Source organism: Zeus faber (genome assembly GCF_960531495.2).
Source record: "Zeus faber genome assembly, chromosome: 12".
Lineage (NCBI taxonomy): Eukaryota > Metazoa > Chordata > Actinopteri > Zeiformes > Zeidae > Zeus > Zeus faber.
Window position 1 is genome coordinate 26,715,323 of NC_137196.1, and position 27,727 is coordinate 26,743,049.

A 27,727-nucleotide genomic window follows, 5' to 3' on the forward strand; every position below is an offset into this window, starting at 1 on the left:
GGCCTCTGGAAGTGCTCCAGAGACCAGAGCTGGACTATTTGAGGACTGAAACTGATCCCACTCCATTTGACGCAAAGGTAAACTTGGGAGTGTTGTGAAGTTTTAGAAAATGCAGGTTTATATTTATTTTCTTATTTTCTGAATGCATGAGAATACTCTCTTTTCACAGAATAGTTAACTGCCCTAACAAAAAGAGCACCTAGGGCTAATTTAATTAAAACGTGCATACCTTTACAATATAATGAGAACATATCCATATTGCATATATTACACAAAAAATACCCCCCCCCCCCACCACCCCTCACACCTGTTAAGAACCCTAATATCGAAGAACAAAAAATTTGATCCAACAAGAAAAGTTTTACATCAGTGAGTTAAGCTGTCATCCACACGTTTGTTCCCACCTCCTCCTGTTTTTCTTCACGATGTTGAGTGTATGAGAGGATTGTCTGCAGCAGCACCACAGGGTGGCCACTGTCCCCCTGTGACGTCAGCACAAAGCACCAATTCATCTGCTGGTTTGCATCACACTGCTGCTCTGTGCAACTGTGTGGCGTGTGCGTGTGTGTGTTTATACAGCTCCGGGTCCCCTGCATGCAACTCCTCTCTCTTTTCATTGTCTAAACTGAAGTTAAGAAGTAGGTTTGAAGGGGAAAAAAGTATTATTAGCTATTATTATTATTATTATTGAATAAATGTAATTATGTAGGTTTAAAGAAAAAAAAAAAGAACAAAAACAGCAAATCACTAAAATCAATCACTAAAACTCACTTTTTGTGTTCTCTTCATTCATGACATTCCAGCAGAAACCAATGAAATATCGAGGTTGAAACCAGTCTTGATAAATATCATCCAGCGGCTGTTCAGGTGACTGGAGGTTCAGTCTGATCAATACTTTGTTATTTGACAACCTGGCGGCACAAGGTGACCAGTTTGACTTTGCAGCGGCAGAACAGCTCCCTGGTGCCACCTGCTGGATGTGGAATGTTATAAAAACTGTGTGAAAGTTGAAAACATGCTCAAGAAATTCACTCACCTCACTGCACGGAAATCTGCAAAAACATGTAGCTGTGTTTGTAGCAGTGGAAGATACAGGGTCAATAACGTCATCTGTTCTATCCAAGTCCTGCGATAGCACAGACTTCAGACTAGATTATGAAATGGTCAACAAAATATTTTACACAATTTTTGGCCTATATTTTAGGCAAGAGTTTTTGAGGGACAATGTCAGGGGAAAGAAGACACTTTTGTTTTTGTTAAACATATTGTTCTCAATCATCTTAGCGTCCTTGGTTTCTTAAAAAGATGCTAATAAATCATCATCATCATTATTAATTCTGCACCACACAAGCTTCGGATTTACTACAAATTCCACCAGACAGACCGCCATCTCCGCATTGTCCATTCGATTTGGACAACATACGCCCTCCTCGGGAATAATCCCTTTATAATGGACACCCTCCAGACACCAAAACGGAGTACTCACCTCGGACATCACTACTACTCGAGTACGCATGTTGTGCGGGCCGCCGATTGACCGCTGACGAACGCCGTCGCCCTCCAGGCAGCTCCTAATGGGACGAAAAAGACAAAAACAAGACCCTGGGAGAAGTCACTCATGCGCCACTGGAACGATCACCCACCAGCCCCGAAAACACAACCCCCCCACAGCACACAGGAACATATACGGTACTGTGGTAACAAAAGATTAATTTTATTAAATGGATATGTACAGCACATTCCTGCATCAAAAACGGCAAGTGGTCATCTCTCTGTCCAGAGGAGAGTCTACTATACAAGTTGTTTTTTGTTTTTTTACTTTCAATAGACAATGGATATACAACAGGTGTGCTTCAAATGCCAATATGCTAAAACCTCCCCCTTATTGCACAGGAGCCCTAAGCGGCTCCAGTCCCAGGCAGGGGGGGGTCGTCCGAAAAAGAGAGCCCTCCGCCGCCGACAAATACAGCCCCCAGAACGGAGGACAGGGTACATGCACGTTACTGGTGGACGCCACAGTTTTGGATACACGGCTGCAGCTTCATCACAAAACGAGATCATTAAGACCATACTTATCCAAATCGCTTGGTTACAAAAAGTCCAGCCACAACACTGTCTTTAAAAGAGGTAAGCATAAAAATCCATCATTTGAACCAAATTAACAAACTCTAAACGTAATCAGGGAGAAATTTAAAAAAAAAACAAAAAACAACAAAAATGGTTTCACTTTTTAAAAAATCAAGACTTCCTTTCAGCGCACGTGAGCTCGGGGAGAATCAATCCAGACAACGTGATCAGGAATCACACAACAAGATTGAATGAGAAAAAGAAAAAAAAAAGAAAAAAGACAATGGAACCAAAAAAATACAAAATAAAATAAAATAAAAATAAAAAAATAATAATAATAACAAAAAAACTTTCAGAAGTGTGCGTGTGCGCGCACGTTCTGTCGTAGAATCGGAGAAGGCGCACCAAACCATAAACCGATGGCGCCGGTCGCGCTTCTTCTCTGCTCGGCTCTAGATCATTTATACTCAAATACAGGATGTATAAAAAAATGATTCGGAAACCTTCGATCCGCTCACAGCGAGGAGATGAACCTATTTTAGAGTTCACTCTCAGGGGCGAGGAGGGGGGTTTCTGGCAGTGTTTGTTTGTTTGTTAGGGTCCTGGGCGGGGCTCCTTTTCCAACTCCCGACTCCCTGAATAAAAGCACGTTTAATTATGAACAACCACGATGAACGACCGCCTGGAGAAACGCTGGTGCAGCCGGTGCGCGGCGTCGACATCATTCAACAAATGTGTCACTGCGCAAGAAATGTACCTTTAAAAAAAATTTATAGCGATGAATCCACAGCTTAAAATTGCCTAAAGGTGATTAAAATGTGTGGAAATTAAATACTTGAGATGATTAAATACTTATAGATCAAATAGCAGGAAACCTTAAAAAACGATTCTACATCAGGGACAGGGCCGGAACAGAAAGATCAGTACACGTGTGTTTTTGAAGTCTGGCTTCTGGAGAAAAGGTGGAGGAGGAGGTGGGGGTGGGGCCCGCCGGACGGCGGCAAACACCACTGCACGGTGTTTCACTCATCGGGGGTCAGATAAACTCCCCTGTTTTGGGGGATTTTAAGAGAAAACGACGCAGGCCAAGGTGACCCCCGGTTCGGACCCCGCTGAACCGGCGACTCATTAACACCCGCCGCACACGTTCAGACGCCGACACGCACACACACTCGTGGGTTCATCACTCGGTGACTTTGGCGGCCTCGAAGTTGACCGCCAGCTTCCTGTGTTTCCTCTTGGAGGCAGAGCCCGGGGTATGGGCTGTCACCGGGTAGCTTTGCCGGGGAGGGGTCCGGGGATTGGAGGCCGCCGCCGTGACGTCGCCGGGCAGGCCGGGGTTGGACGGAGCGGGGCGGCCGCCGCCGGCGTACAGGTCCGCCCTGCCGCCGTGCGGTGGGCCGGAGTGCTGACTCAGGGACGGCGACTGGCCGGGGGGCAGGTGCTGGGCGTGGTGGGACTGGTTCCTTGCCACGGTTTGGCTGGCGCTGTAGAACTCTCTGTCCTGGTTCTTCTTGTTCGTTGATGCTCTTTTCTTCGTCACCTGGAGGAGGTGAGAAAGAAAAGTTTGATATTTCCACTTCTCAATAGGGTCTGCACTGAGTTTGTATAAATATAAACAAACAAAACATCAGTCACGTGTTTATTTTTTATTTTTACATCATCATTTCTAAAGTTCTCTCTTTCTTATTCTGTTTATATCAAGTTATTGCACAGGACCTGATGTTTGTTTTTTATTCCATGACCTTTTATTCTGCAGGTATTTTTCATGTTTATTTTAAAATTTTTATATTTGTAATGTTTTTCCTGTTGATTTTAGATTATATTTGTCGTTTACCATGAGGTTACATTACATTACATTACATTTCATTTAGCAGACGCTTTTATCCAAAGCGACTTACAATTATTCAAACACCGATGGACGCAGCCATCAGGAGCAATTAGGGGTTAAGTGTCTTGCTCAAGGACACTGCAGCATGCTAGCAGGAGGAGCCTGGGATCCAACCAGCAACCTTTAGATTACTAGACGACCAGCTCTACCGCCTGAGCTACCTAAACTGAAGTGTGTGTGTGTGTATATACATACACACACACACACACACACACACACACACACACACACACACACACACACACACACACACACACACACACACACACACACACACACACACACACACACTTTGACTTACGAGTTTAATTTATTCCGTGACAGAGCTCGTAATTCAATCTGCTCGTATAGCAAATCAATTTTACCCATTGAAAATAATTGAAATGACATTAATCCGTTCCAGCCCCCAAAAAAACACCCCAATTTTTTTTGTTACGTGTTTTTAAATAAGAAAAATGTATTTATAAATAACAAATATTGTATAAAAACATAATAAAACACAATAAAAGAGAATGTAAATAAATAAACTGGTTTCATAAAGTGTATTTTCCTTGGAGATCAGACGACTTGGACTAACGGAAGATGCTGGCGGAGGTGGAGGGTGGAGGAGATAGGCGGAGGAGGTTGGAGGAGTTTGTTTCGTTTTGTGCTTTTTCTGTGGCTTTCGTTTGTTGCTGCACTTTATTGCTGAACTTAATTGATACAATTTATTTATATATATATTTTTTCCCCACTTCACTTTCGCTAAACTTAAAAAATGTTGCCAATTCCATCCCACGCACACCTCGCTCATGTTTTTCTGTGATTTCATGCTTTAATTCAGTCGACATCGTCCGCTTCTTCTTCTCAGCACTTCCTTTCTTAGGACCCATGGTTAGAAACTTTTTTTTTTTTTTGCAAAATAACTGCAGAAAAAGCACAAAACGCGAGCACAAAACACAAAAGAGATGCTTCCACGCTCAGGTCACCACGTGAAGTGAAGGAGTGAGACGCGGGATGCTGGATGCTGGATGCTGGATGCTGGACGCTGGTCGGATACGCTCGCCACGCCAACCAGCGGAGGCACCTGAAGCTCGCTCCCCGTAACTCACATTTTTGCTCGCAAATCAATAAAAAACAAAAAAACGACGGAACGACGGCTCCTAACTCGGAAAACCCGTATGTTAGTGCACTCGTACATCAAGGTACCACTGTATTTGTTTTTTGTTTGTTTTTTTGCTGCTTTCCTTCCTAGATTTTTTTTGTATTGCATTACTTTTTGCGTACAGCTACTTGATGTGAGCTGCTGAGGCAATTTCCCTCCAGGGATGAATTAAGTATCCATCTATCAATCTTTTTATAATCATATTAAATATTCAATAATAATTATAATATTTTGACCCTTTTGCTGGAGTGATTCCTGAATCCCGATTCATTTAATAAGATCAATATGTTACAAACAGGTCGTTGACGATTCTCACACCGTGCGTCTTCACCTGTAAAGGAACAAACTGGTTGTGAGAGCCGATGGGCAGCGTGGCCGCCTGGTGGGGGGCCTGGTGGCGGGCGGCGCCGGGGAACGTGCCCCCCCCTCCGTAGAAGGGTTGGCCCTGGTGCTGGGGGGGCAGCGGCATGCCCCACATGGAGGCGAAACCCTGGGGGGGCATCAGGAGGCCACCTGGGGGGGGGGCAAAAGAGCAAAACAAGATATCTAAGGACGAGTACAAACCCCGAGATTCCGGCCTCATTTTCCACCAGCAGACGCTGGCAAGACATCAAGCAGCTTTAACAAAAAAAATAAAAAGAAAGTGACTCTTGTCACTCTTGTTCACTGAAGTCCTCCTTCACTCAGCGTGCGTTAAACCAACTCAATCAAATCAAACGACTCTTTTTACTGAGTGACTCGTCAAGAATAGAGTCTCAAAAAAGTAGTCAAACCTTTCATCAGGAGTGGAGCTCTGGCACTAGGAACAACCAAAGCAGACGCTTCGTTGTCGTGACAGTGACAGAAACGCAGTCTGAACAATGTTGGAATATTGTCAAGCGATGGATAAATAATTTATCTAATCTTCTTTGTTTACCTTGAACTCCAGCCGACATCTTTCTTTCGCTCTCGTTTTTGAGCGTCAACTACACGACTACGCTACATTACATTGGTACAGGGTTTGACTATCGGAGAATTTTTACTTGTACGAGTACATGAGCACAGTATCAGTGTGTAAATTTGACTTGACACGGAATCTGAAATATCTGACACTGATCCACCGGCGAAAACTCCATTTCCTACCTGCGCATTTTGACCAAGAATTGCGTGGTTGGTACACAAAATGCGAGCAGGTTGGCAGGTCTGAAGGAAGTATAGAAGGGGGAAAAAAAAAAGGAAGGAAGGAAGGAAGGGAGGCCAGAAGGAAAGAAGAACACAAGGAAGGAAGGAAGTATCGAGCTAGAGGATGGACTGACCTGATTGGCTGAAGACGGGTGGCCCGCCTCCCATGCGGGGGGGCCGGATGGGTCCCATGCCAGGGTAGAGCGGGGGAGGGAGGGGGAAGCCGGACCCTACCGAGTTCTACAGGAAGAGAGAAGCAGGAGGAGTGAAGAGGTCTCTGCTCAACAGAGACGTTTTCTTTAGAACTGGAATACGACTCAGCAAATAACATCTTCTACATGGAACACTGTGGACAATATTCTTTAGTGTACATGTCCATGCACGGAGCACAAAGCCTCCAAGCCACGCCCGGCAAACCTGCTCCGCTGGTAGTACCAGTTAGAGCAACAGAAGGTTTATTTATCCATCTGCCACATTATAAGAAAAAGCCATTCATTACATCTGCATCACGCACGTGCTCCTCTTTACGCCGTGTCCTATGTTGGCAGGAATGCAAAGAAAAAGAAACACAAAACGTGGCTGGGACCAGCAACGTCATCCGCAGACGACCTTCTGGGTTTTTCCGCTTCGTCATCTAATTGCACAGACAAAGAAGTGTGTTTTACCAATCTCTGGAGGGCGAAGACGGCGGCCTTCTCCTTGGCTTCGTTTTCGGAGGGACACTGTGGGCCGTGCACCATCAAACCGCTGGAGAGCTTCACCTGACACACCACCAGACCCTACGCACGCACGCAGTCGCACACACACACACACACACACACACACACACACACACACACACACACACACACACACACACACACACACACACACACACACACACACACACACACACACACACACACACACACACACTGAGTGCCTGGACGTGCACGCCAATACTGGCACCACCGCGTTACGGCAGCTTTGGGCGTCACCTGTCTGTTGCGGATGTAGCTGAAGTCGGGGGGGCCCATCCCCAGCCCCATGCAGATGCGGGACAGCTCCGAGGCCACGCTGGGCAGCATGGCGCCGCCGGGGGGGTTGAGGGGGGCGGGCTGCGAGGCCGCAGAGGGGGGCAGCGGCGCCGGCTCGCTCTGGGGGGCGTTCATCTTGGCCGCTGGGTGGGGGGAGACGGAGGGTGTTAAGAGGGACAGCGTTGGGGGAGACGGAACACCGTGCTGAGTCGTTGCTCCGTGGAAGGGTTAGCAGCCAAATAAACACGGCGTCCCAGGGTCGTTTTTGGACAAAGTGAGGGAACTAATTAGGACTGGTTGATTTTGACAAGGAACCCCCTCAATCAATTAATAAAGAAGGGAGATTAGTGACAAGGTCAGGGAGTTGATTGGACTACCTTTTTGAACGGTTGATTTCTCACGAGATTATCTGGGCAAAAAAGTGGGGGATTGATGATAAAGCGTGTTGTACTCAGGCACCTAGCTTCTTAGACGACCGCCTCCTGCTCTGGTGCTGGCCGCCGGAGGGGGCGGGGCCAGCCGAGTCACTGGAGGAGGGATTTCCCGTTCCGGGGGTGTCGATCTTCAGCATCTCCTTCAGCACCAAGGTTCCCTTCTGCAGAAACAAACATCCAACCTGAATTTGACCTTCACCTGGGAACAGGCACCACCGTCAGCTAATCAGCACTGAATGGTAACTAGTGGAGCAATGACATGGAACATGGTAATCCACAACAAAAGCCTTTGACATCAAGCGGCTCAGGCGGGCGCTCACCATGGCGAAGGACTGCGGTGACAAGGGCCCGTCTGATTGGCCGCCGTGCTGCTGTGGGGGAGGAGGGAGGGGGGTGGATGTCTGTGGGCCCTCAGTGGAGATCTTGAGGTTCGCGATCAGTTGCTCGAACTCAGTGGAATCCTGAGGGAGCCCAGGAAAAGCGTTAATAAAAATGTATTTTGTTTTTGACTTTTTGAAAGGGGTGGGGTCTTTTTTTTTTTTTTTTCCCCCTTTAAATCAAAGTGTAACTTTTGATTGTGGGCACAGGATATTATTTATGGCCGGGCTGGCTCGGCTCTTCCTGTAGGCTTCGTGTCACGGAGAGGGAGCGATCAGGGCGCATTTTGCTCACCTGTCTCCCTTGCTGACGGTACCGACGACGCATGCGCCAAAACTATGCAGGTTATTTTACATCTCCTTATGGAACCAAACAAGTGGGTATGGAACGGTATGGAACTAAACCGTGCGGGATGGGGACACTTTCTCTGTGACTCTCCCCGATCGACCCCTCTCCATGCGTAATGCGCAGAAAATAATCTTAACGAGTCTACGAGCCTTGCCCCGTGCTCAGACTGTTCTCAGTTGTTTTATTTGGAGGAACGGGGCACGGCGATGAGGGCGCACGGAGGGCCGTGTTCGGGTCCGTGTCCAGACGCAGACAATTCACACATAAAATATATATTTATGATTCCCCTTAGTTATAATTCCCCATTGAAATGTTATCCATGTGCATTTTGTAAGCCTCTATCTGTTTTATCCTCTTATTGTAATGCACACCGACTAGAATAAATAAATAAACAAACAAATAAACAAATAAATAAATAAATAAAAACGACTGCTCATCCTGAAGAATCTCAGTGGACTGACAGGTTTTCCGATTGATGATTCGACTCGTCGACAGGGGCGGCTCTAAAGTTAATTATTTCGGTGGTCTCACTGTGATAGATCTCGGTGGGAAAATGATCCAAGAACTCGACTTGAATTTGGAATCTGCAGTACCTAGCTACAGGACTGTATAGCAAAGACATTCTGTTTAACTTTTCTGTAGGAGTTGCATGATGAATATTACATTAGAAAACATCCTCTAACCATCCTTCTCATATAACCATGACGACACTGTGCGTGTACCTTGCTGGGTGTGTTTTTCGAAGGGGACGGGAAGTTGGCCTCGTCGTTTCTCTTTAGGAGTCTAATACCACCTGGCACCTGCAAATCACAGACAGACACTCAACCCACTTGCATATTAAATGAGGGTCTGTGTGTGTGTGTGTGTGTGTGTGTGTGTGTGTGTACTTACAGCTTTGTTGGGTGGTGTGTTATGGTTCTTGCTTTGTGGGGAATGCCCATCCTATGGTTAACGTGAAAACAAACAAGTGTGTTAATGGGATATACCCATTTGAATTCCAAACCGTGCTATTGTAGATATAGAATCTATGAGACAAAGCTCTTCCCACGAAGACCATTCAAAAAAGTTGGGCTCAAATCACAAGCTAGCTAGCACAGCAAGTACAATGTCTGAATTTTATTTAAACGGCGCTGATCCCACCACATCCCTCAAATACTTTTTTTTTTTTTTTGTCAAAGGAAAATATCTTCATGCATCATTTAGCATTTGTGTTTTGCTGTTTTGCAGATCGGTTTTCTAATGTGGCTGAACTTGGATGTCGCTCAGCCAGGATAATTCAAGTTCAGTCCACAATGGGTCAGTCCCACATGTTCGCTTTAATGGCGTGTGCACCAGTGAACCACATCCCAGTCTGTGTCCATACACTTTGTTACTGACATCATTGTTGCCCAACTCAGGACTTCTGAATATAAAAGCTTATTATCTATGGCCAAAGAAAGTGTAATTTATATATATATATATTAATTTCTGTCAGATCATTTTTAGAGCAGTGTCAATGTGAATAACAGCATCTAAAGTGACGACATCCCTCAGAATGGGCGTCGCTAAATTTCCCAATTCTTACTTCAGCCACACATCTTTTCTTCATGTTTGAGGAATATAAACAGAATAAAATTGAATATAAAAAAGACTGATGTTTTGATGATTAAGTGGTATTTTCTAAAAGACGAAATTTAACAAATACAACAAACAAACGTCCGCCTACCATGTTGTGCCAGTGGGCTGGAGGTTTGTGAGGAGGGCCAGAGTTGTGCCACACGTTGTTGAACTCATCTTTTCCCTGAGAAGAGGAGGGGGATTTTTAAGAGTCAAATCTCAAAAGATCCCTTCATCAAAGAAGTAGCCCCTGAAGGGAGCTGATGGAACTCAAACACAAGCAGACAACTGAACTCAACCACACAGCCAAGTCTGTGAGCAGCGTTGTGCCCCAATACCATTCATACAGTAGGGATTCAAAAACTGATAAGGACTCAGAATAAGCATCTTTGCAGGATATTGAAAAAGATAGTCCTGCTCGAAATGCAGCAGAATCATGCACATTGTGCTTTTTCAGAGGGGAAACGTGTGGAGGAGCACGGTTGGTGGAATGGTGTTGAAATAGGGATGCAACGGTACACGGCATATTATCGAACCGTTCGGCCGGCCCCCTATGGTTCGATACGCGGTATTACGATTTCCTCGCAATATTTCTGTTTTGCGCGAGAGATGTATTTTTTCAACTGCACGCGACTACACAAGCGTTTTCCATAGAAACACGACAGAAAACTACATAGAAATGTTTTTGTAAAGAGTGCAATCAATCAAGGTGTCCGGTCGGCACGTAACCCCCTGGGATGGACGTGTCCCTTTTTATTACCAACTTCTCTTCAGACGCGCTCTCTCTCTCTCTCTCTCTCTCTCTCTCTCTCTCTCTCTCTCTCTCTCTCTCTCTCTCTCTCTCTCTCTCTCTCTCTCTCTCTCTCTCTCTCTCTCTCTCTCTCTCTCTCTCTCTCTCTCTCTCTCTCTCTCTCTCTCTCTCTCTCTCTCTCTCTCTCCCCCCACGGGTACCAGACGCTTGTCTCACTTCCTTCTCTCCTTCCACACTCTGACTCTGCACCCGGAACCCGCCCCCTAGACACCTGGGCCAATCACCCGCTATCTTGGACCCCTCCCCTCCGATCAGATGAACCTATGCAAATTATAACATCCCGCCAATGAACTGTGGAACCGCCGTCTCTCCCCTCCCCCCACAGTCAAAACCTGTGATACGTACCGGACCGTGGGCCCACTGTAGCATGCATCCCGAGTGCCGAGGTGTTCTTACCTTGGCCTGCTGTTTGGGAGCCTTGCCAGGGACGTTCCTGCCACCCTGGTAGTCTGTCTTCACCACGCCCTGCTTGTGATTATACTGAAAGAATGGAGCGCAAAAAAAATGAAATAAAAAAGTTACAAATTGGCAGAAAAAAAAATACAAAGTACAAATCATATAGGTCTGTGGATGTGTGTTGTGGAATGTGCTAGAACTGACTTGAAATGTACTACAATTCTTTAACAGTCAAAATGTTGAGTGGTTAGAGCTAGAATTTTGCATAAATTTGTTCAGGTTGTATGGTGATGTAATGGCTTAGTATTAACAAAAATACAAAAATACATATGTGCATTTTGACCTTTTCATTGGAAATAAGCAATATCAGTGTAAAAGAGATCAAAGACGCTGGTTTTAAATAGGAAACAAAGAAGCACATACTGCTGACACAGCAGGTTTTATGCAAGTAATGGCCTCAAGGTTGATAAAATATAGCGTCAAAACATTTCAAGACTTAATTTTAAAATAGAAGAACACTTGACCAAACAACCCAAAAAAAAACCCAAAAACTTTTTAGACTCCCTACTGTGCACTATGTAAAGTTCCATGTTTTACAGGGCTGTGTATTGTCAGCTTATCTCTGACGATCTTATCTATCTGTATATATTTTCATACTGGGTACTTAGTGTGTGTTTATGAATCATACACACACAATCTTGCAGTGTTGTAACATGGAAACAGTGTGTGTGTGTGTGTGTGTGTGTGTGTGTGTGTGTGTGTGTGTGTGTGTGTGTGTGTGTGTGTGTGTGTGTGTGTGCGTCACTGTATTTTGTGCCTACATAAGCCTTTTCATAAATACGTAATTATGCATCCACTCTCTCTCCCACCTGTGTTGGCATGAAGGGCGAGCGAGGCGAGTGGTTGAGGCCGCCCATCTGGCGGTGGGAGTTTGCGGCTGGCTGGGGCTTGACGATGGCGGTCAGTTTGTGGGTGCCGTGCTCCACCCTGGAGCCGTGGGACAGGTTGATGAGGGAGCAGGGGGGCAGGCGGTAACCCCGGCCCGATGTGCTCCTAGGGGACAAACCAGGGCGTCGCATTTTGTCACATCTTCATGTTACATCCAAGCGGCACCGTTACGGCTGAGTGTTGAAGCCAACGTGGAAGTGCTTTAAACTGCAGCTCAGCCACTGGCCACTAGATGGTGCCACCGAAAAACCTCAGACTGAATGGAAGTCGATGGTAAACTAAGAAACTCGAGGGTCTCAATAGCTAAGTTTACTTCTTCTAACTGGTGTCTGGGTTGTGCTTTCCGAAATTATTCTTCCATAAAGAATATATTTAGTCTTAAATATGTGGGGAGGTGGTTGCCTCAGTTGACAGGTAGGTCTGCGTTTTAAAAGGTGGACGCGTTTCTTCCTTCGTTCGACTGTCTGGTGGGGACCACTTACCTGACGGTGAGTCCGCCTGCGAATTCCTCATCAAACACCACCTCATAGAGCACCTCTGACTCCCGGTCGGCTAAACACGTACAAACGCACAGAAAAAACTGATGTTACTTTGGATATTTGTCTTCTAGTGTAAAGAATCTCAACTTTTTTTCAGATCAAGGAACTACAATTTGATACACATTAGGCCTTTAGTCCAAACAGTCCTTACCATATATTCTCTAATAGTTTGGCTGACGTCTAGTCATTTTAATAACGGTGTTGAAGTTAAACCCTTAATAATTTAGCCAGGGAGCCGGGGTAAACTCTTGAAAGACCCCGTGCCGTGGTTAGAGTCCCGCCCGCGGTGCGTCCGCTCACCTCCTTTGATGCCGATGATGGTTCCCTTGAGTCCCAGAGGAACGGTGAAGCTCTCCCTGATGTTCACCACACGGTCAAACAGGTGGTACTCGGCATCGGGGTCTGGAACCACGCCCTGGTGCTGCTCCAAAGGCTACACACACACACACACACACACGGAATTGATCAGTGATCGGCTGCTAAACCACAGGGACGCACAGAGCTTGGAGGCGATTCATGCTGACAAATGCCCAAAAGCCAAAACTCGGGAAACAAAACAGTTCCACGATATTTCTGCTGCTGATTTCATATTCGAGACTCACCCTGAAGAGGAGATGAGGCTTGACCGTCACACGGACTTTCTTTGTGCTTTTCTTCACCTGGAATGGATAGAAAGCAGAAGAAAACGCTCAGGGCCTCGCTCTTATAAAAATTATGTCTGTGTGTGTGTGTGTGTGTGTGTGTGTGTGTGTGTGTGTTTTACTGTACCTTCGCCTTCTCCACCTCCTCCACGATCTTCTCCACGATGCCGGTGTCGAGCAGCTGGAGGTCGCACGACGCCCGGCTGATGGAGCTGACTGGGTGACCTTTCAACCAGGAAGTGATCTCCGCAACCCTCTCCGCCCTGTTGGTGTCGGAAACGGAGGTGGGGGATAAATATGGATGGCTCTAATGAATCACATTTAACCAAAATGTGTCCAAATATGGACGGACATTATTTTCTAAAGAACTGGCTGGAGTGTGTTACGGAATTATGCCCTGGGACATGGGAGATATTAATACATAGTTTTTCATTTTATTGTTTATTTCATTGTATTGTTCATTTTCTACAATAAATATGTTTATGAATATATATATTTATTTTTTTCAGTTGAAAAAATAAGTATATTGTAAAAACTACCAGTGTCTATGAGTACTTATGTATGGGACGATGTACATGTATAAAGAATGTATGTTTATTTTTACCCGTTCTGGTCCACGTCGGGCCAGATGTCATCTTCATAGAAAACGTCATCGTGGCTGTTTCTGGACACGTTGTCAAACACTTCAGAAAATCTGAAACACAACACACACCAGGCCACATTTTACAGGAGTGCTGAGCTCCTAATGATTGGACAACAAAGAAAGAAAGAAAATCTGGTTATTAAGCATTCTTCTCTCCTGCCACACCTGGCCTCCGTGTTTACCTGTCCAGGTATTCTGCAAGCAGCTCCTCCACGGCGGCAGAATACAGCCACTCCTTCTCTGTTTTCTTGGTGTAGCCGGGAACTTCCTCGTTCTTCTTGTTGAACTTCAGGTTCAGGCCCACGTTGGCCTTCTGCTCCCCACATGGACTGGAGAGAGAGGGAGAGAGGGAGAGAGGGAGAGGGAGAGAGAGAGAGAGAGAGAGAGAGACAAGATAAATAGAACAGAACCTTCCGTTGGCTAGAACCACACAGCCTTTCAGCTAGTGAAGCCTGGACAGTCTGCTCGCAGCACAGTACAGAGGGCGTTCCTGCTTACTTCCTCTTGGAGCCGCGGCCGATGAAGATGCTGCCCGAGAAGCGGGACACAAGGTAGCTGGTGACGCCCAGGCGAGACGCCAGGACGTAGCCGGGACTGTACTTAACAGAGTACTTCTGCAAAATGCACACGTCAAACACAACCATATACAGAGCGGGTTAGAGGCAGCAAAATTAGGTTTCAATTTAAAAACTACACCTGCGTGTAGTCGTTGTGTGTTTGCGTAACAGTTGGAGTATCTCACATGCTGGTTGTGGATTAAGGCTTCGAGCTGCGGCTCGTACGGCACGTTGAAAACCACTCGCACCCGTCCCTCTTTGATGACATCACTGGAATCCTGCACCTGGTTCCAAATAATCAGAAATACTTTGAGTAACGACACCATTGGCCAATGTAACAGAAATACCATGAGAGATTGTGACAGTGGCAGAGTAAAAAAGTACTCCTCATTAGCACATGTAAAGTACTGCAGATAAAACCACAGGAGCAGCTATTAGGGATGGGTTAAAAACAGAAGAAAAACAACAATTGACACTGACAATTCTATTGCTTAAATTTCTACCTCAATTTTGAAAAAAATTGTAATATTGATATTTCATTTGGAAGTAATGCAACCATTTTCCACATTAAATACCATCATCGTCAAATATGAATTTAAATATGTACACTTCTGTATTCTGGATGAACTTGAAGACCCGACCGCACCAACAGGAAGTGACATCGTACCTCTCCCATGGCGCCGTAGTACGGGTTTGCCACCATGAACACCACGGTCGCCGGGGGAAACAGCTCTTCCAAAGTCTTGAAGCGAGAGAGGGACGAGTCGAAGGCCTTGATGTCCTGGAAGAGGGCGAGGGGGATACGCTCAGCATCGCGGCAGTACTTCACGGTGAGGCTCCTGACACACGGCATTTAACTACATCATGACATCACAACCACCAGGACGCCGCCCACCTTCACCACCGTCTGGTAGGAGAAGGGCAGCACTTGTTTGGACCACTGCTTCTCCAGCAGCACTGTGCCATCGGCTCGGGGAATGTACTTCCTTCCTGTCAGCAGCTGACCGTACAGAACCACGGCCGTCTCGTTCACCACAATGCCCTTCCGCTTGACGAAACTGGGAGAGAAAGAGAAAGAGACAGAGGGAATCATTTTTCCGTAATATTGTTTTTTTCTTTTTAAAGTGCCAATCCATAAAATGGTGTGTCTTTGTGTGCGATTCGAAACTGCCGCATTATTTATTTTCAATATCCAGGTCGCTTTCTTTTCTCCAACATTGCCGATTGATTTCTTTGGTCACTTGAGGTGGCGGGGATATCCTTTCTTTTTTTGAATGTTAATCCATATGGATAATTTGCTGACCACAATGAGCTACGCTGCTTTATCAAATTGACAGCAACCGCCTCTCACTTCTTTTGCATGTGTGATCTTGGTGTTGGGTGGAAACAGCGTAAAGAGGAGCACATGCAAAACGCAAATGAACTGAATAACCACTTCTTAAAATAAATGCCAGCTAAAAAGTTTTAAAATTTGGGATTATGGTCTTCAGAGATTTTGTAGACGACTGGTTATCTAGTTTAACTAAAGAAAGTGACAAGTTAAAAACCCTACAGCTATTATGCGCTGCATCTCTAAGAATTGCATAAATCGGACACAGCTAAACTCTCAAAGGATCTGGCCCTTCAGAGGTCAACAGCACCAAAGCAGCTTCGCTATTGGTCAACGCCACAAATTTCCTGTCCGACTTCTCCAAAGTCAAATTCACTGCAAAGGGGAGGAGAGAAAGGTCTTCACTGCCAGAAAGATCAAAATGTAATTCAGCGCACTCGCATGAATGGAAGGACTTACTGCTCCGTGTTTCCCTGGACGTCCTTCAGCCAGTCCTTCTGCTCCTTGTCGGACAGGTAGGTCACCCTGGAGGGGGGAGGGGAGGAGGCGCGGTCGTACACCTTCTGGACACCAGGCGGCTCGTCCAGAGAAAACCTGGAATTAACAAATGTTTTTTCATTAAAAAAAAAAAAACAACCCGATCTCCCAGCATTGATCCAGATGTGCACCTGAGCTTTGTCACCGCTGATACAGAACCTGAGACCTAAAAACAAGCTTTTCATCAAAGGTTCATTTTATTTTAATCCTTCAGTGGGATCACATCATCATGGCATTAACCTTATATCACCATCCACTATTTTCAAAATTAATGGATAGAGGAACGAAAAGTTCATCATACTCAAAACACAATATGTGTACTAATGAGAAGATATAACTATAATGATATAATTCTTATTTTTTTAACATTATAATATGTTACATATCTATAGCTATCTATCTATCTATCTATAAAAAATTGGTTGGTCATGGTACAGTAATTGATAGGCACCAAAAACACTCCAATCTGCAGCTTCCTGAATTTCCCCCAGGGATGTAATAAAGTCTTATTGTATCTTAGCTCCAGTCCAGTCTGAGTCTTACTTTGTGTCTCCATCTGACACAGCGATGACACGCGCTTCTTCCAAGTGAGGCCAGTTGACGAAGACAGCTTTCCCCAAAACCTGAGCTGCTACATCCTCACACAGCTGGAGGAATGCATTAAGAGGGAGGGAGGGAGTTAGGGTTGTTTGTTTTTATTTCTGAGTAATTAATATAAAAATTAAAAATAAATAAAAGTAATGCAGACTTTGTTGCTACAAAATCTTGCGGAATCCATTTCCTCCCGTTCAGTCTGCCTACATGTGCTTGAGCAGCCTTACCGGCTCCTCCTGTTGGTTGTGCAGCAGCTCCAGCATCATGTTCTCTCCTCTGCTCGGCTGCTGGAACACCAGCACCCCGCTCTTCTTCCTGAAGAACTGCAGGGAAGAGAGACAAAGAAGAAAGCACCATCAAGAGAGTCCTTTCACGCTACAGAGAAGGTGAATGGAAAATACAGAGAGATGTGTGTCACGGAGGGAGACGGGTGGAGCTCGACGCGCTGCTACCCTGCTGTCTCACACCCAGAGCGGTACCTTGTGTTTGATGTGCTGCAGGGTGGGGAAGCCGCAGAAATAGAGGGTGGACCGGTCGATCCTGCGACCCACGTGGTCCAGGGACACATGCCAGGCGTCCATGGGGATGGAGGTCTGCCTGTTGGGAAAACAAACAACCCGCCGCACCGCACCGTCAGCTGTTGGAGGGGTGGGGAATCAACCAGCAACTCTTTCAGGAAATGCCATGGTTCTAGGCCTATACGGTTCCTCATTGAGTCATTTTGACTTTTGACTTGTGTTTATGTGGGAGTACCTGACATGGCAGTGCGTGATGTTGGGGAACAGCTTGGGCAGGGTGGAGGTGTAGGTGAGGTCTATGTCGGGGTCGTGCGTGTAGACGGCGCACTCGGTGTGACGGTTCCTGGCCTTCTCTGCTGCCGTCAGCTTGTCGTTGTAGAGGTCCATGGCCGCCAGCAGGCACCTCTGAGAGACAGACAACATGAGGGGGTGAAACTGAATGGAGCTGGGAAAATGAGCAAGAAATATTAATTACCCAAATAAATGTTTTTACCAAAGAGCATTTTTAAATGTGTGCGTGTGTGTGTGTGTGTGTGTGTGTGTGTGTTGTACCTCGTCTATGAAGGGAATGAGCACCACGGCCTCCCACTCCTGCTGCTTCCCATTGAGGTCCGTCTTGAAGTCTTGAGGGTAATACTCGATGATGGACGAACCCTCGCTGGTCATCAGGTGCTGGAACACAGAAAACATATTCACCAAAATATACCTTTAGTATCCAGTATCTGTAGTTATGGGGTTATGAGTGTGTGTGTGTGTGTGTGTGTGTGTGTGTGTGTGTGTGTGTGTGTGTGTGTGTGTGTGTGTGTGTTACCCTGTAGCTCTCCGGCAGTAGGTCTTTGCTGGCTGCAGGCAGGACGGCCAGCAGCTGCTGGAAGGGCATGAAGGGTTGGGCAAGGTCAAAGGTCAGCTTCAGGTCGGCCACGTTCCTGACGTCGGACAGGAAGGGAGCGTAGTGGTACGGGTAGAACCTGCCGGAAACACGAGATGGGGCAACTCAGGGCGACTACTTCGGTCTGGGGTTGCACGCCACGTGCAGGGGAAAAGTCCCCATTCCAAAATCCCATGTCCGTTGCAGTCATTAATCACACAATTTTTGTGATAAATAACATATAACGCCAATTTGTTTTCTTAATGCCATTGTCCCTTTACAAATATAACAAAACATTTACAAAAAAAACAAACAAATTGTATCACATTTTTGCAAAAGCTGCAGACGAATGAAATATGGCTAAAGGAGACTATACTTACAAAGTACAGTCTTGTACGTTTAAGTATGTATTTACAAAATCCAAATAAAAGAGTTGACAACAATCTAAATGATAGTTTATTCCATCAACAAGACTGAATAAAAAAAACATTCAGATTCTATCTGTGTGGGGAAAAAAAAAATAATAATAAAAATTAGATAGATAGATAGATGGGGCTGAAAAGGAGGAAGACGAGGGAGGATGAAGGGCGTGGCTCACCAGCTCCATGACTGCACCCCGTGGTAGTAGTAGTGAAGGATCCACTGGATTCCTTCCACGTAACACCGCGCCTGGTTGGCCAGGAACTCACTGCACGCAGGAGACAAACAGTTTCAGAAGCACAGCAGCCTTCCAAAAAGACGCTGAGGTCAGAAAACCTCAAGATTTACGAAAGATACAACTTAAGTCCAACAGAATCAAGTTTAGTCATGCGGCTTTGGAGCGTTTCTACCCAGAGCGAAGGTGACAGAGATGTGATGATGTAACTTGTAGAACGAGTCATAGTCGGGCTGTGTTTTTTGGGCTCCTTAAAACGGACTTGAAAGCCTTCCTTCCCGCACTCCCTCGGACTGAACTCACTCGGACACGACGTCCACGCCCATCTTGGTCATGTAGTAGGTGCGTTTGTACTGCCGGAACTCCGTCTCAAACATGTCGTCCTCCTCCTCCTCCTCGCCCTCCCTCCCGCTCGCCTCCCGGTTGGACAGGGCAGCAAGAGAGAGGGACGAGCCCTGCACACACACACACACACACACACACACACACACACACACACACACACACACACACACACACACACACACACACACACACACACACACACACACACACACACACACACACACACAATATAACGTTAATGTGATATAGATTTTCAACCTGTGGTCCAAACCACATTTTCAGACCTGCCAACCTGTGAGCACGACAACAGTGTAACAGGGAATCTCTTTGGTGTTTGAGTCACTGCAGCTCATTGACTCCATCAGATATTCACACCATAGTGTCTGGTAACGAGGATAACCGCATCTTATACAAGCTACTACAGCTAACTATATACAGTATACACATTCATGTAGTAATACTATAAACAGTACAATATACACGTTAATGTAGTTATACTATATACAGCATACACATTTATGTAGTAATACTGTATACACAATGTAGTAATACTCTCCGGCACAGAACCTGATGTACCTGACACCGATCGGCCGGTAAAAACCGTCCAATCCCGGGCACCGGCTGATCGGTTCATCTCACGTTACACACGTTAACTTCACGTCTCATTTTTGTGCTTCAACATAACTCCCCCACTTCCCATTTTGTCTCCCAATGCAGCGTTACGTCTCGGCCGATGATAAAGTGCTGCTGCGCTCAGTGGATGTTGAGGTCGGCACTTTTCACATTTCAAAACAATCACATTTCTTCGTTCATAATACCTCTAGCCATCGTTGACACAATGAGAAAAATAATTTGATGTTAAAATGATTTCAAAATAAAATTATCTCAGCACCGGTGGCATTCTGGTGAAATTTGAAAGTTGCCGGCCTCGGGAGCCATCGTGCAAATCCCACCCACATTCCTGAAAACGCTGATATTATTTGATCATTTTCTCAAATGTATGTGTGTGTGTGTGTGTGTGTGTGTGTCTGTGAGCAGAACCTACCTCCCTATTCCTCGAGTTCCTGCCGCCCGCTTCCTTTTCGGCGGCCAGCCCGGCCGCCTCGTTCAGGTACTTGTTTCCCACTTTACTCTCAAACCACTTCAGATCGACAAACACCTCGCTGAAATGTTCCCGGTCAAACTGGGCGGAGGGAGAGCAAGAGGGGGCAGAGGGACGCTTGAAACCCAAACGGCAACCCTTACAGTCGTGAAAAATCCACCACGGGAATACAATATTTCAGCTCGATATTCGAAGCCTCAACAGAAAGCGCAAATACAGGAAGTCACATATTTTAGAATTGTATTTTTTATTTTTTTTCCCAGATGCTAGCTCAACCCCACATCGACAGAGGAGCTCAGATTGGCTCGAGCAGGCAGAGGATGCGTCATGTAAACAAATTAAAAACGGAACCCGGTGAAACCCGGTGGAATCCGGCGCGGGGGGCTCTCACCTCGGACAGCTTCTCCAGGTACTTCTCGAAGTTGTGCAGGTTGAGGTGTCCGTTTTCGTTCAGGTAGCCTGCGTCAAGAGCACAGCGCTCAACATCAGCCCCTTCGGCGCATGTCGGATTTACGGCGGGCGCCACACTCACCGTCCAGCTTGGGCAGCACGCTGATGTAGGTCCTGTAGAGCAGTGGCAGGGCGTCGTGGTTGATGTGGAGGTGGGGGAGGTGGGGGATGAAGTCGTTCCCCACCAGGAAGCCCATCAGCACCCAGTCGTCTATGACCCGCTCCAGGTCGTATTCAAAGCCGATCTGGTTCTGGGACGGCGAGAGATGGGGGGGGGGGGGGGGGAGGGTCACAATACAGGTAACACGCGGCAAGATGCCCAACGATGGGTTATGGGATGTATCTGATTCTAGGCGGGGCTTTGAATCTGGCAAGAAGCTTTGGGTCACGACACAAGCTTCACAGCTCACGATACACTTTGACACAATAGTCACGGGCCGCCACTGTCACCATCACCAAATTTTAGTTGACGATCACTTGCCACACAATTTATTTTGAGTATCAATATAATTTCCTCTTTTGCTCATTTTACGGCACTATCATAGTATAAGCTATTCACGGTATAATAATACAATGTCTACCTATTTCATTGGAGACATTTTTTGACATTGAAGATGGATTTTGGTTATACCGTCAATTTGCCCCAACCCAACTGATGGAAACTCATCTAGTTCCGGACATTTTGACATTTCAAACATTTACAAATGGCTTAAAATTTCCTTAATATTGGATGGAAACAAAACTGCGGAATCTCTATTCATATGTAGCTAATTTTACAGTCTAAACATGTTCAAAAAGCACATCGACATACATTAACATATGATGATACAACAGATCCAATGCTGTGCTCAAATATTACTTTATTGCAATACAGTACTTATATCAGGCAGACAACACTAAACATGTTCCCGTACACTGCATTTATCCTCAATAAAATCAAATATGGTTATTTTGAGATTCAACACAATGTTGCAAAACGAGGATTCGTTATTCTGAAATGTATCAGTCATTTCTTGCATGTCTAAATCTACTTTTGCGGTTCCTTCGTTAGGAATCATCGTAAACCCTTTAAATGACAGCAACCGCTATTTTCTTATTCTGCTGTGTGTGCATGCGTGCGTGCGGGTGCGTGTATGTGTGTGTGTGTGTGTGCGTCTCTCTCACTCGGAGGGCTGAGAACTCGTAGTCGATGTACTCCCTCATCAGTGACAGGTGCAGAAGGTGGAAGGTGGTCTCCTCTGGAGCCGTTATCCTGGAAAGGAAAGAATTGACTCTCTCCCGTTTCCTTCAGGATTCACTCAACAGCAGTTTCCAACTCAAAAACCTCCCAAAGAGCCGCTCCCTAAGCTCCGTTACTGCAGCAGTTCCTTCCGGGCGGAAAGTGTGGTGAAACTATAGCGGATTTGTGTCTGCTTGAGATTTCAGATCCCAAAAAAAACAAAAACAACTTGATGACATTTCTTCTTGAAAATATTGCTGTACGTAAAACTTTGTACGCCTGAAGAAAAATGTATTTTATAAGTTTAGTCACGACTGACTGCTTTTGTCGACATAAAAACAATCTGAAAACAAGCTGTCAAAAGTAGAAAAGTAGATCCATTAACTACATCTCTATTTTTTCATAAATCAGACTTAGTCAGAGTTTGTCCTGGAAAAAACATGTCATGCATTAGGGTAAAATAGTTAAATAAAAAGGCAAAAATTAAAGACTCCAGTTAAGAAAGGCATTTCAGTGTTTTTAAATTATAATAATTGTCTTTTGGGTGCATTACTTTGAGCATTTTTCTCTGTAAGAATCTCAACTTAATGCAAAGTAGGTCATAAAAAAATATCATCATTAAAATAAGAGGAAGCAGGTGTGAGGAACACACACACACACACACACACACACACACACACACACACACACACACACACACACACACACACACACACACACACACACACACACACACACACACACACACACACACACACACACGGGGCGTGGCTCTATTTTTAAACATACACCAACCTCTTCTGAGACTTCTTTCCTCCGAAGCGAACCTCTTCTCTCAGCAGGGAGAAGTGAGGCTCATGGCTGGTGAGACCGAGCATGATCTGCAACGCGCGCGCACGCACACACACACACACACACACACAAACACACACACACACACACACACATCAGCATGACCTAAACAACCCAGTGGTCCAACATGCATGCGTATAAAAAGCGTCCTCACCAGGTCGGCGTCCAGCCCGTACAGGCAATGCCGGGTGTTTGGGTTGTGATTTGGTTTGCCGTTCTCGGCGCGAATGAACTCCATGATCTTATGCTCCCCCTCCCCCGGCGTCTGGGACACACAACACAAACACACAACATCACAAATCACATTTTCTGTGTTCAGAATTATTATTTTTTTTTTTATAAAATAATACTAAAATGAAATGAAATTTGAAGTAAAAACAAAATTGTCCAATACTGTACATACATTTAGCCCCCCAAAAATAAAAAACTGAAATAGTCTGAATATATACATGCAAAATATTCAAAATGTGATACTATGCACAGGATAAATGATTGGTATGGGTATATAGGGCAAACACACAAACATATCTGCTGATAAGCACCAAAACACTGCACCGTCTCTCTCACACACACACACACACACACACACACACACACACACACACACACACACACACACACACACACACACACACACACACACACACACACACACACACACACACACACACACACACACACACACCTCATGGCCTGACAGGTATACGCTGACGCCCTGCCACGTCCTGTCGTTGGAGATCTTGTTGTGGACGAAGTACTTGAGCTGGTCCTGGAGGCGAGCCATGAAGTCAGTCCCTGGAAAAGAGAGAGAGATGTTGTTCATGTATTCACCCAGTTCAGTCGGATAATCACACCCAGTAACTTTTAACTTTATTTCCTCCAGCCGTCCATACCCGGAGTGATGCAGTTGGAGTCGAAGCGAGCCTCTGTGGGAAGCACCTCTCCTTTTTCCAGAGCTTTCTTGATCTTGTCCTCCGCTTCCTTGGCTGACCTGCATTAACAGATATGTCCGACGTCATTCAAACTGCATACGACTCCAGAGAGAAAGTCCTCTCATCTCTCCACTATCCATCTATCCAGAAACCTATCCACCTCTCCTTCCTTCCACCCGCCAGTCTCCCCACCTGAATCTCCTTCCTCTCTGCTGGTTCATCTTGGCCCTGGGCGCCACTCCGTCCACGGCCATGAAGAAGACCTTGCGGGGCTTGATGATCCGGAACAGGACCTCCAGGTAGTGGAAGATATCTGCGAAGACCTTCTCCTCTGAGATGCGGAAGTGGACGTCCTCGTCGTTGGGGTGGGAACACTGGTGGATGATTCCATTCATGTCCAAGTAGAGGTTGTCAAACTCTGGGATCTGAAGGCGGCGAGAGGTGGGGGATAAACAGAGAGAAAGAGAGGGAGAAATTTGCCATATGGACATTGTGAATAACACAGGGAAGGAAACGGTGAGGAAAGCTGAAAAAATAAAAACCTTTCACAACATAAACAATTCACACTTGACTTAACAAAGCCATATTCAAAAGTAAATACCAGGGATCGACCGATATGAGTTTATCAATGGCTGATGCCGATATTTAGAGCGCGGCGTGTATATATATATATATATATATATATATATATATATATATATATATATATAGATAGATAGATAGATAGATAGATAGATAGATAGATAGATAGATAGATAGATAGATAGATAACGCCGATAACATGTTTTTTTTTTTTTTTCATCTGGTAAAATACAACAATTAAATAAAAATAACAAATGAGACACAAAATTTCTGAACTTAAATGAACATTGACACTAATGTTATTGTCTGCATTGTCTCTGCAGTGCACTCATTTGAAATAGAAAAATATATCAACAAAAATAAATGTCCACATATAATCAAAAAACTAAACTGTAAAAAATAACAAATCAATACTTATGAATGAAAAAAAATTAACCCAAAAAGAAAAAATAATACAACGGCGTCAGACTCAGACGGTTCCAGAAGTGCAGGATTTATTATTTACAAGTATTTACACAAAAACATCCAGTTTTTACTTAATAACGTCCCATAGCAACGGAAAACAAAGGGGAGACGCTGTGAGGCGGCAGGGGAGAGTGGGGACACGCTGGGTTTTTGTTTGTAACGGAACGGGACCGTCCCTTAACTCAGTTGTGTTTAAAAAAAAAAAGTTGTTTGTTTCATACAAGAAAGGAAACACACAAAAATAGACTGATCTCAAATAAAAACACAGGAAAGCCACCATGGGAACGCACGCACGGCACAGCGCTGTCTGGAGAACAAAAACCTCCACTTCAATTCTCTGAGGTAGGTTCACGTTCTGCTGTTTTCTTTCTAAAGCGCTCGCGGAGGTGCTGCACCTGCCATCTTTAATGAGATAACACCATAACAGAACGAGGCGAGGGAAGACAGCGAGTGAGTGAGGGGAGGCGGGGCTGTGTGTGGGCGCTGCAGCGGTGTGTGTGTGTGTGTGTGTGTGTGTGAGAACTCGCTGTCAGAGAGAAGAGAGAGCGAGGAAGTGGCTGCTACCGGTTTATCCATAGTGCGGAAAATGAGTATTGAAGCGGTTTCAAATATTCAGATCCGACATGTATAGAAAAATAGGTATTTCTGACCACACTAACCTCGCGAGCGCATGACGATTATATCAAAATGCGCAAATATCGGCACAAAAGTGGTTGACCGATCGGTCAACCACTAGTAAATCATTGATCTGATTATGACTATGGTACATCACAATGGACAGGTGGTTGTTTACGTTTAATACACGTTGAACCTCTCTCCAATCAAATACATATTGATGTTAGATGGGGGACTGATCATACATCAACATGTAAAAAAAACACAATTTCTTTCACTCGACATGATTTTCCCTTGGACCTGGCCAGGAGAAAGGAGGACTGTTTTGGGGGGCGGGCCTGGAATAGTTTGTTTACAGTCCAATGTGAGAGAACCCCGTCACGAAACCGATGCAATCTGCCTCAACTGGATGATGAAATGAAAGTGAAACACCAGGGACCTCCCGGTGCCGAGGCACAGGCGATCTCCCCCCTTTCTTGTTTTAAAGTGTCTCTCTGTGATTTTACTGTCTTACTATTTGACCTGTATTTAGCTTTTGATTTATATGCGTTTGTTCTTATTTTCTTCCATGTCTTTTATGCCTTAGGTAAGGCATTTTGAATTGCCCTTGTGTATGAACCGCTCCGTCCTCATAAGCTTGCCCTGTCTCTCTGTTCGGCTCTGAGGGGTTTATTGTTGTTCAGAATGTTCTTGTCCAACAAAGCAAAAAAAAAAAAAAAAAAAAAGAACCAGAAAAAACAGATGCATTCAACGGTTACTATTATACCGTGTTGCCAGATTTTGATATATAGCTAATATGCCATGTAAGGATTCCCAGGTGTATGGCGACACAAATCCGGACGCCGGCCACTTCGGGGCTGGAAGAAAGTTCCCCGCTATATTTAGCTCGGAGGAGGCTAATGCTAATGCTAATGGGTCGAGGGCAGAACGTCCGTGCCGGAGCCTCATGCTGCATTCAAGTCACACAGATAGTGCGGGGTTTTTCCCAGCCCCCTCGGCTCGCTCCGCACAACATGGAAGTGCTCCCACTGTTCGGCATCGGCTGAACCCATTCCCCTCGCACGTTGACTGAGATTGGCCCGAACCTTTCGTAGGTGCCATTAACTAGCGCCAGATCTGATTGTAAATCATACGACTGACCTTTGTTTGTCGCCCTGGTTCACAGGGTATTTGTACATACTTATATTTTACACAAATGTAGGCAAACTTGTGCACTTTCTGATGGGGAGGTGTGTTATTTATTGCCTTTTGTTAAGGGTTTGACGACACTTAGACAGCAGACAATGTTTAGGTCCATTCTATACTGTCAAATATCTCCAGTTTGAATTTGTTACGTGCCTCTATGATCATTATCTGTTCACCGCACCAATTAGTACCCAGACAAACGCCTTGTACATAGGAACGCAGCGCATCCTGACTCTGACGGGAACGGTGTTCGGAAGCTGGGAGCGCGTACTTCCCCGCCTGTCCCACGGGACCCGAACGCATCATTGGCTACGGCTAGCGCCAGTTAGCTCAGCCCCTGTTTACCTGGTGTTCCTTGACAACTTCACTGAGACAAGGGTATCGCTCCGATATCCATCGGTAAAACTTCGGCACTCCCATCTTCACCGCAAACCCTCACCCTTCGTCCCGAATCTAGTTCCGAATGAAAAGAGGCAGGGGATGTCCGGGTAACATGAGAAGTTGCGTTTCGCTGCGGGGAAGCGGTTCTGTTTCCAGTCGCTCAGCGCTAGGTGACTAGTTGGTCCCCGGTCCGACCGCTAAAACGATCCGCCGGAGGATCGCTGGTCCGACCACCAAAACGTTCCGCCGAAACACGGAAATCAGTCGTCATTATTATTAGCATTATTTTCAGGTTTTCTCAACTTAAAATATCATCCCCCCCCCCCCCCCCCTAAATTTTAAGTTATGAAAATCGAATTCATGTTATACATTCTCCAATGTTGCTAACGCCTTGTGAACAAACAGCATAGTGGCGAAGGTTAGCCCTTCATCATTGCGCTGCGGACCCCCTGGAATCTCCCGGAGGACCGCGGGGGGGGTCCCTGGGCCTGACGTTGAGGACCACTGTATTGATGGACGCAGTGAAG

General features: G+C 45.5%; 1 protein-coding gene across 1 annotated transcript; it reads right to left on the bottom strand.

Annotated features, from left to right (window-relative positions):
• Nucleotides 1-1,693: 1,693 nt before the first annotated feature.
• xrn1 (5'-3' exoribonuclease 1) lies at nt 1,694-27,306 on the bottom strand. Its single transcript, XM_080010499.1, has 41 exons — nt 27,165-27,306; nt 24,165-24,397; nt 23,934-24,031; nt 23,726-23,835; nt 23,195-23,305; nt 22,984-23,069; nt 22,134-22,221; nt 21,052-21,220; nt 20,911-20,978; nt 20,463-20,600; nt 19,376-19,524; nt 19,016-19,105; nt 18,361-18,517; nt 18,102-18,221; nt 17,785-17,954; nt 17,511-17,628; nt 17,259-17,354; nt 16,981-17,084; nt 16,360-16,494; nt 15,466-15,628; nt 15,238-15,351; nt 14,756-14,854; nt 14,512-14,627; nt 14,196-14,342; nt 13,975-14,064; nt 13,498-13,633; nt 13,332-13,388; nt 13,030-13,162; nt 12,673-12,742; nt 12,112-12,295; nt 11,243-11,326; nt 10,145-10,219; nt 9,331-9,381; nt 9,162-9,239; nt 8,034-8,174; nt 7,739-7,874; nt 7,241-7,422; nt 6,929-7,042; nt 6,398-6,503; nt 5,434-5,615; nt 1,694-3,610 (listed from the first exon to the last, which is right to left on the bottom strand). The coding sequence occupies exons 1-41, from the start codon at nt 27,237-27,239 to the stop codon at nt 3,251-3,253; spliced, it is 5,133 nt and encodes a 1,710-aa protein (XP_079866625.1). The 5' UTR covers nt 27,240-27,306; the 3' UTR covers nt 1,694-3,250.
• Between the last annotated feature and the right edge of the window lie 421 nt (nt 27,307-27,727).

Bases quoted from the DNA above. Each gene is read 5' to 3' on its own strand.
- xrn1 (XM_080010499.1), bottom strand. From the start codon at position 27,239: ATGGGAGTGCCGAAGTTTTACCGATGGATATCGGAGCGATACCCTTGT. The intron at 14,855-15,237 runs GTACGATGTCAC...ATTTGGAACCAG, and splicing joins ACTACGGCGCCATGGGAGAG to GTGCAGGATTCCAGTGATGT. The intron at 12,743-13,029 runs GTGAGCGGACGC...GTACGTGTTTAG, and splicing joins CATCATCGGCATCAAAGGAG to CCGACCGGGAGTCAGAGGTG.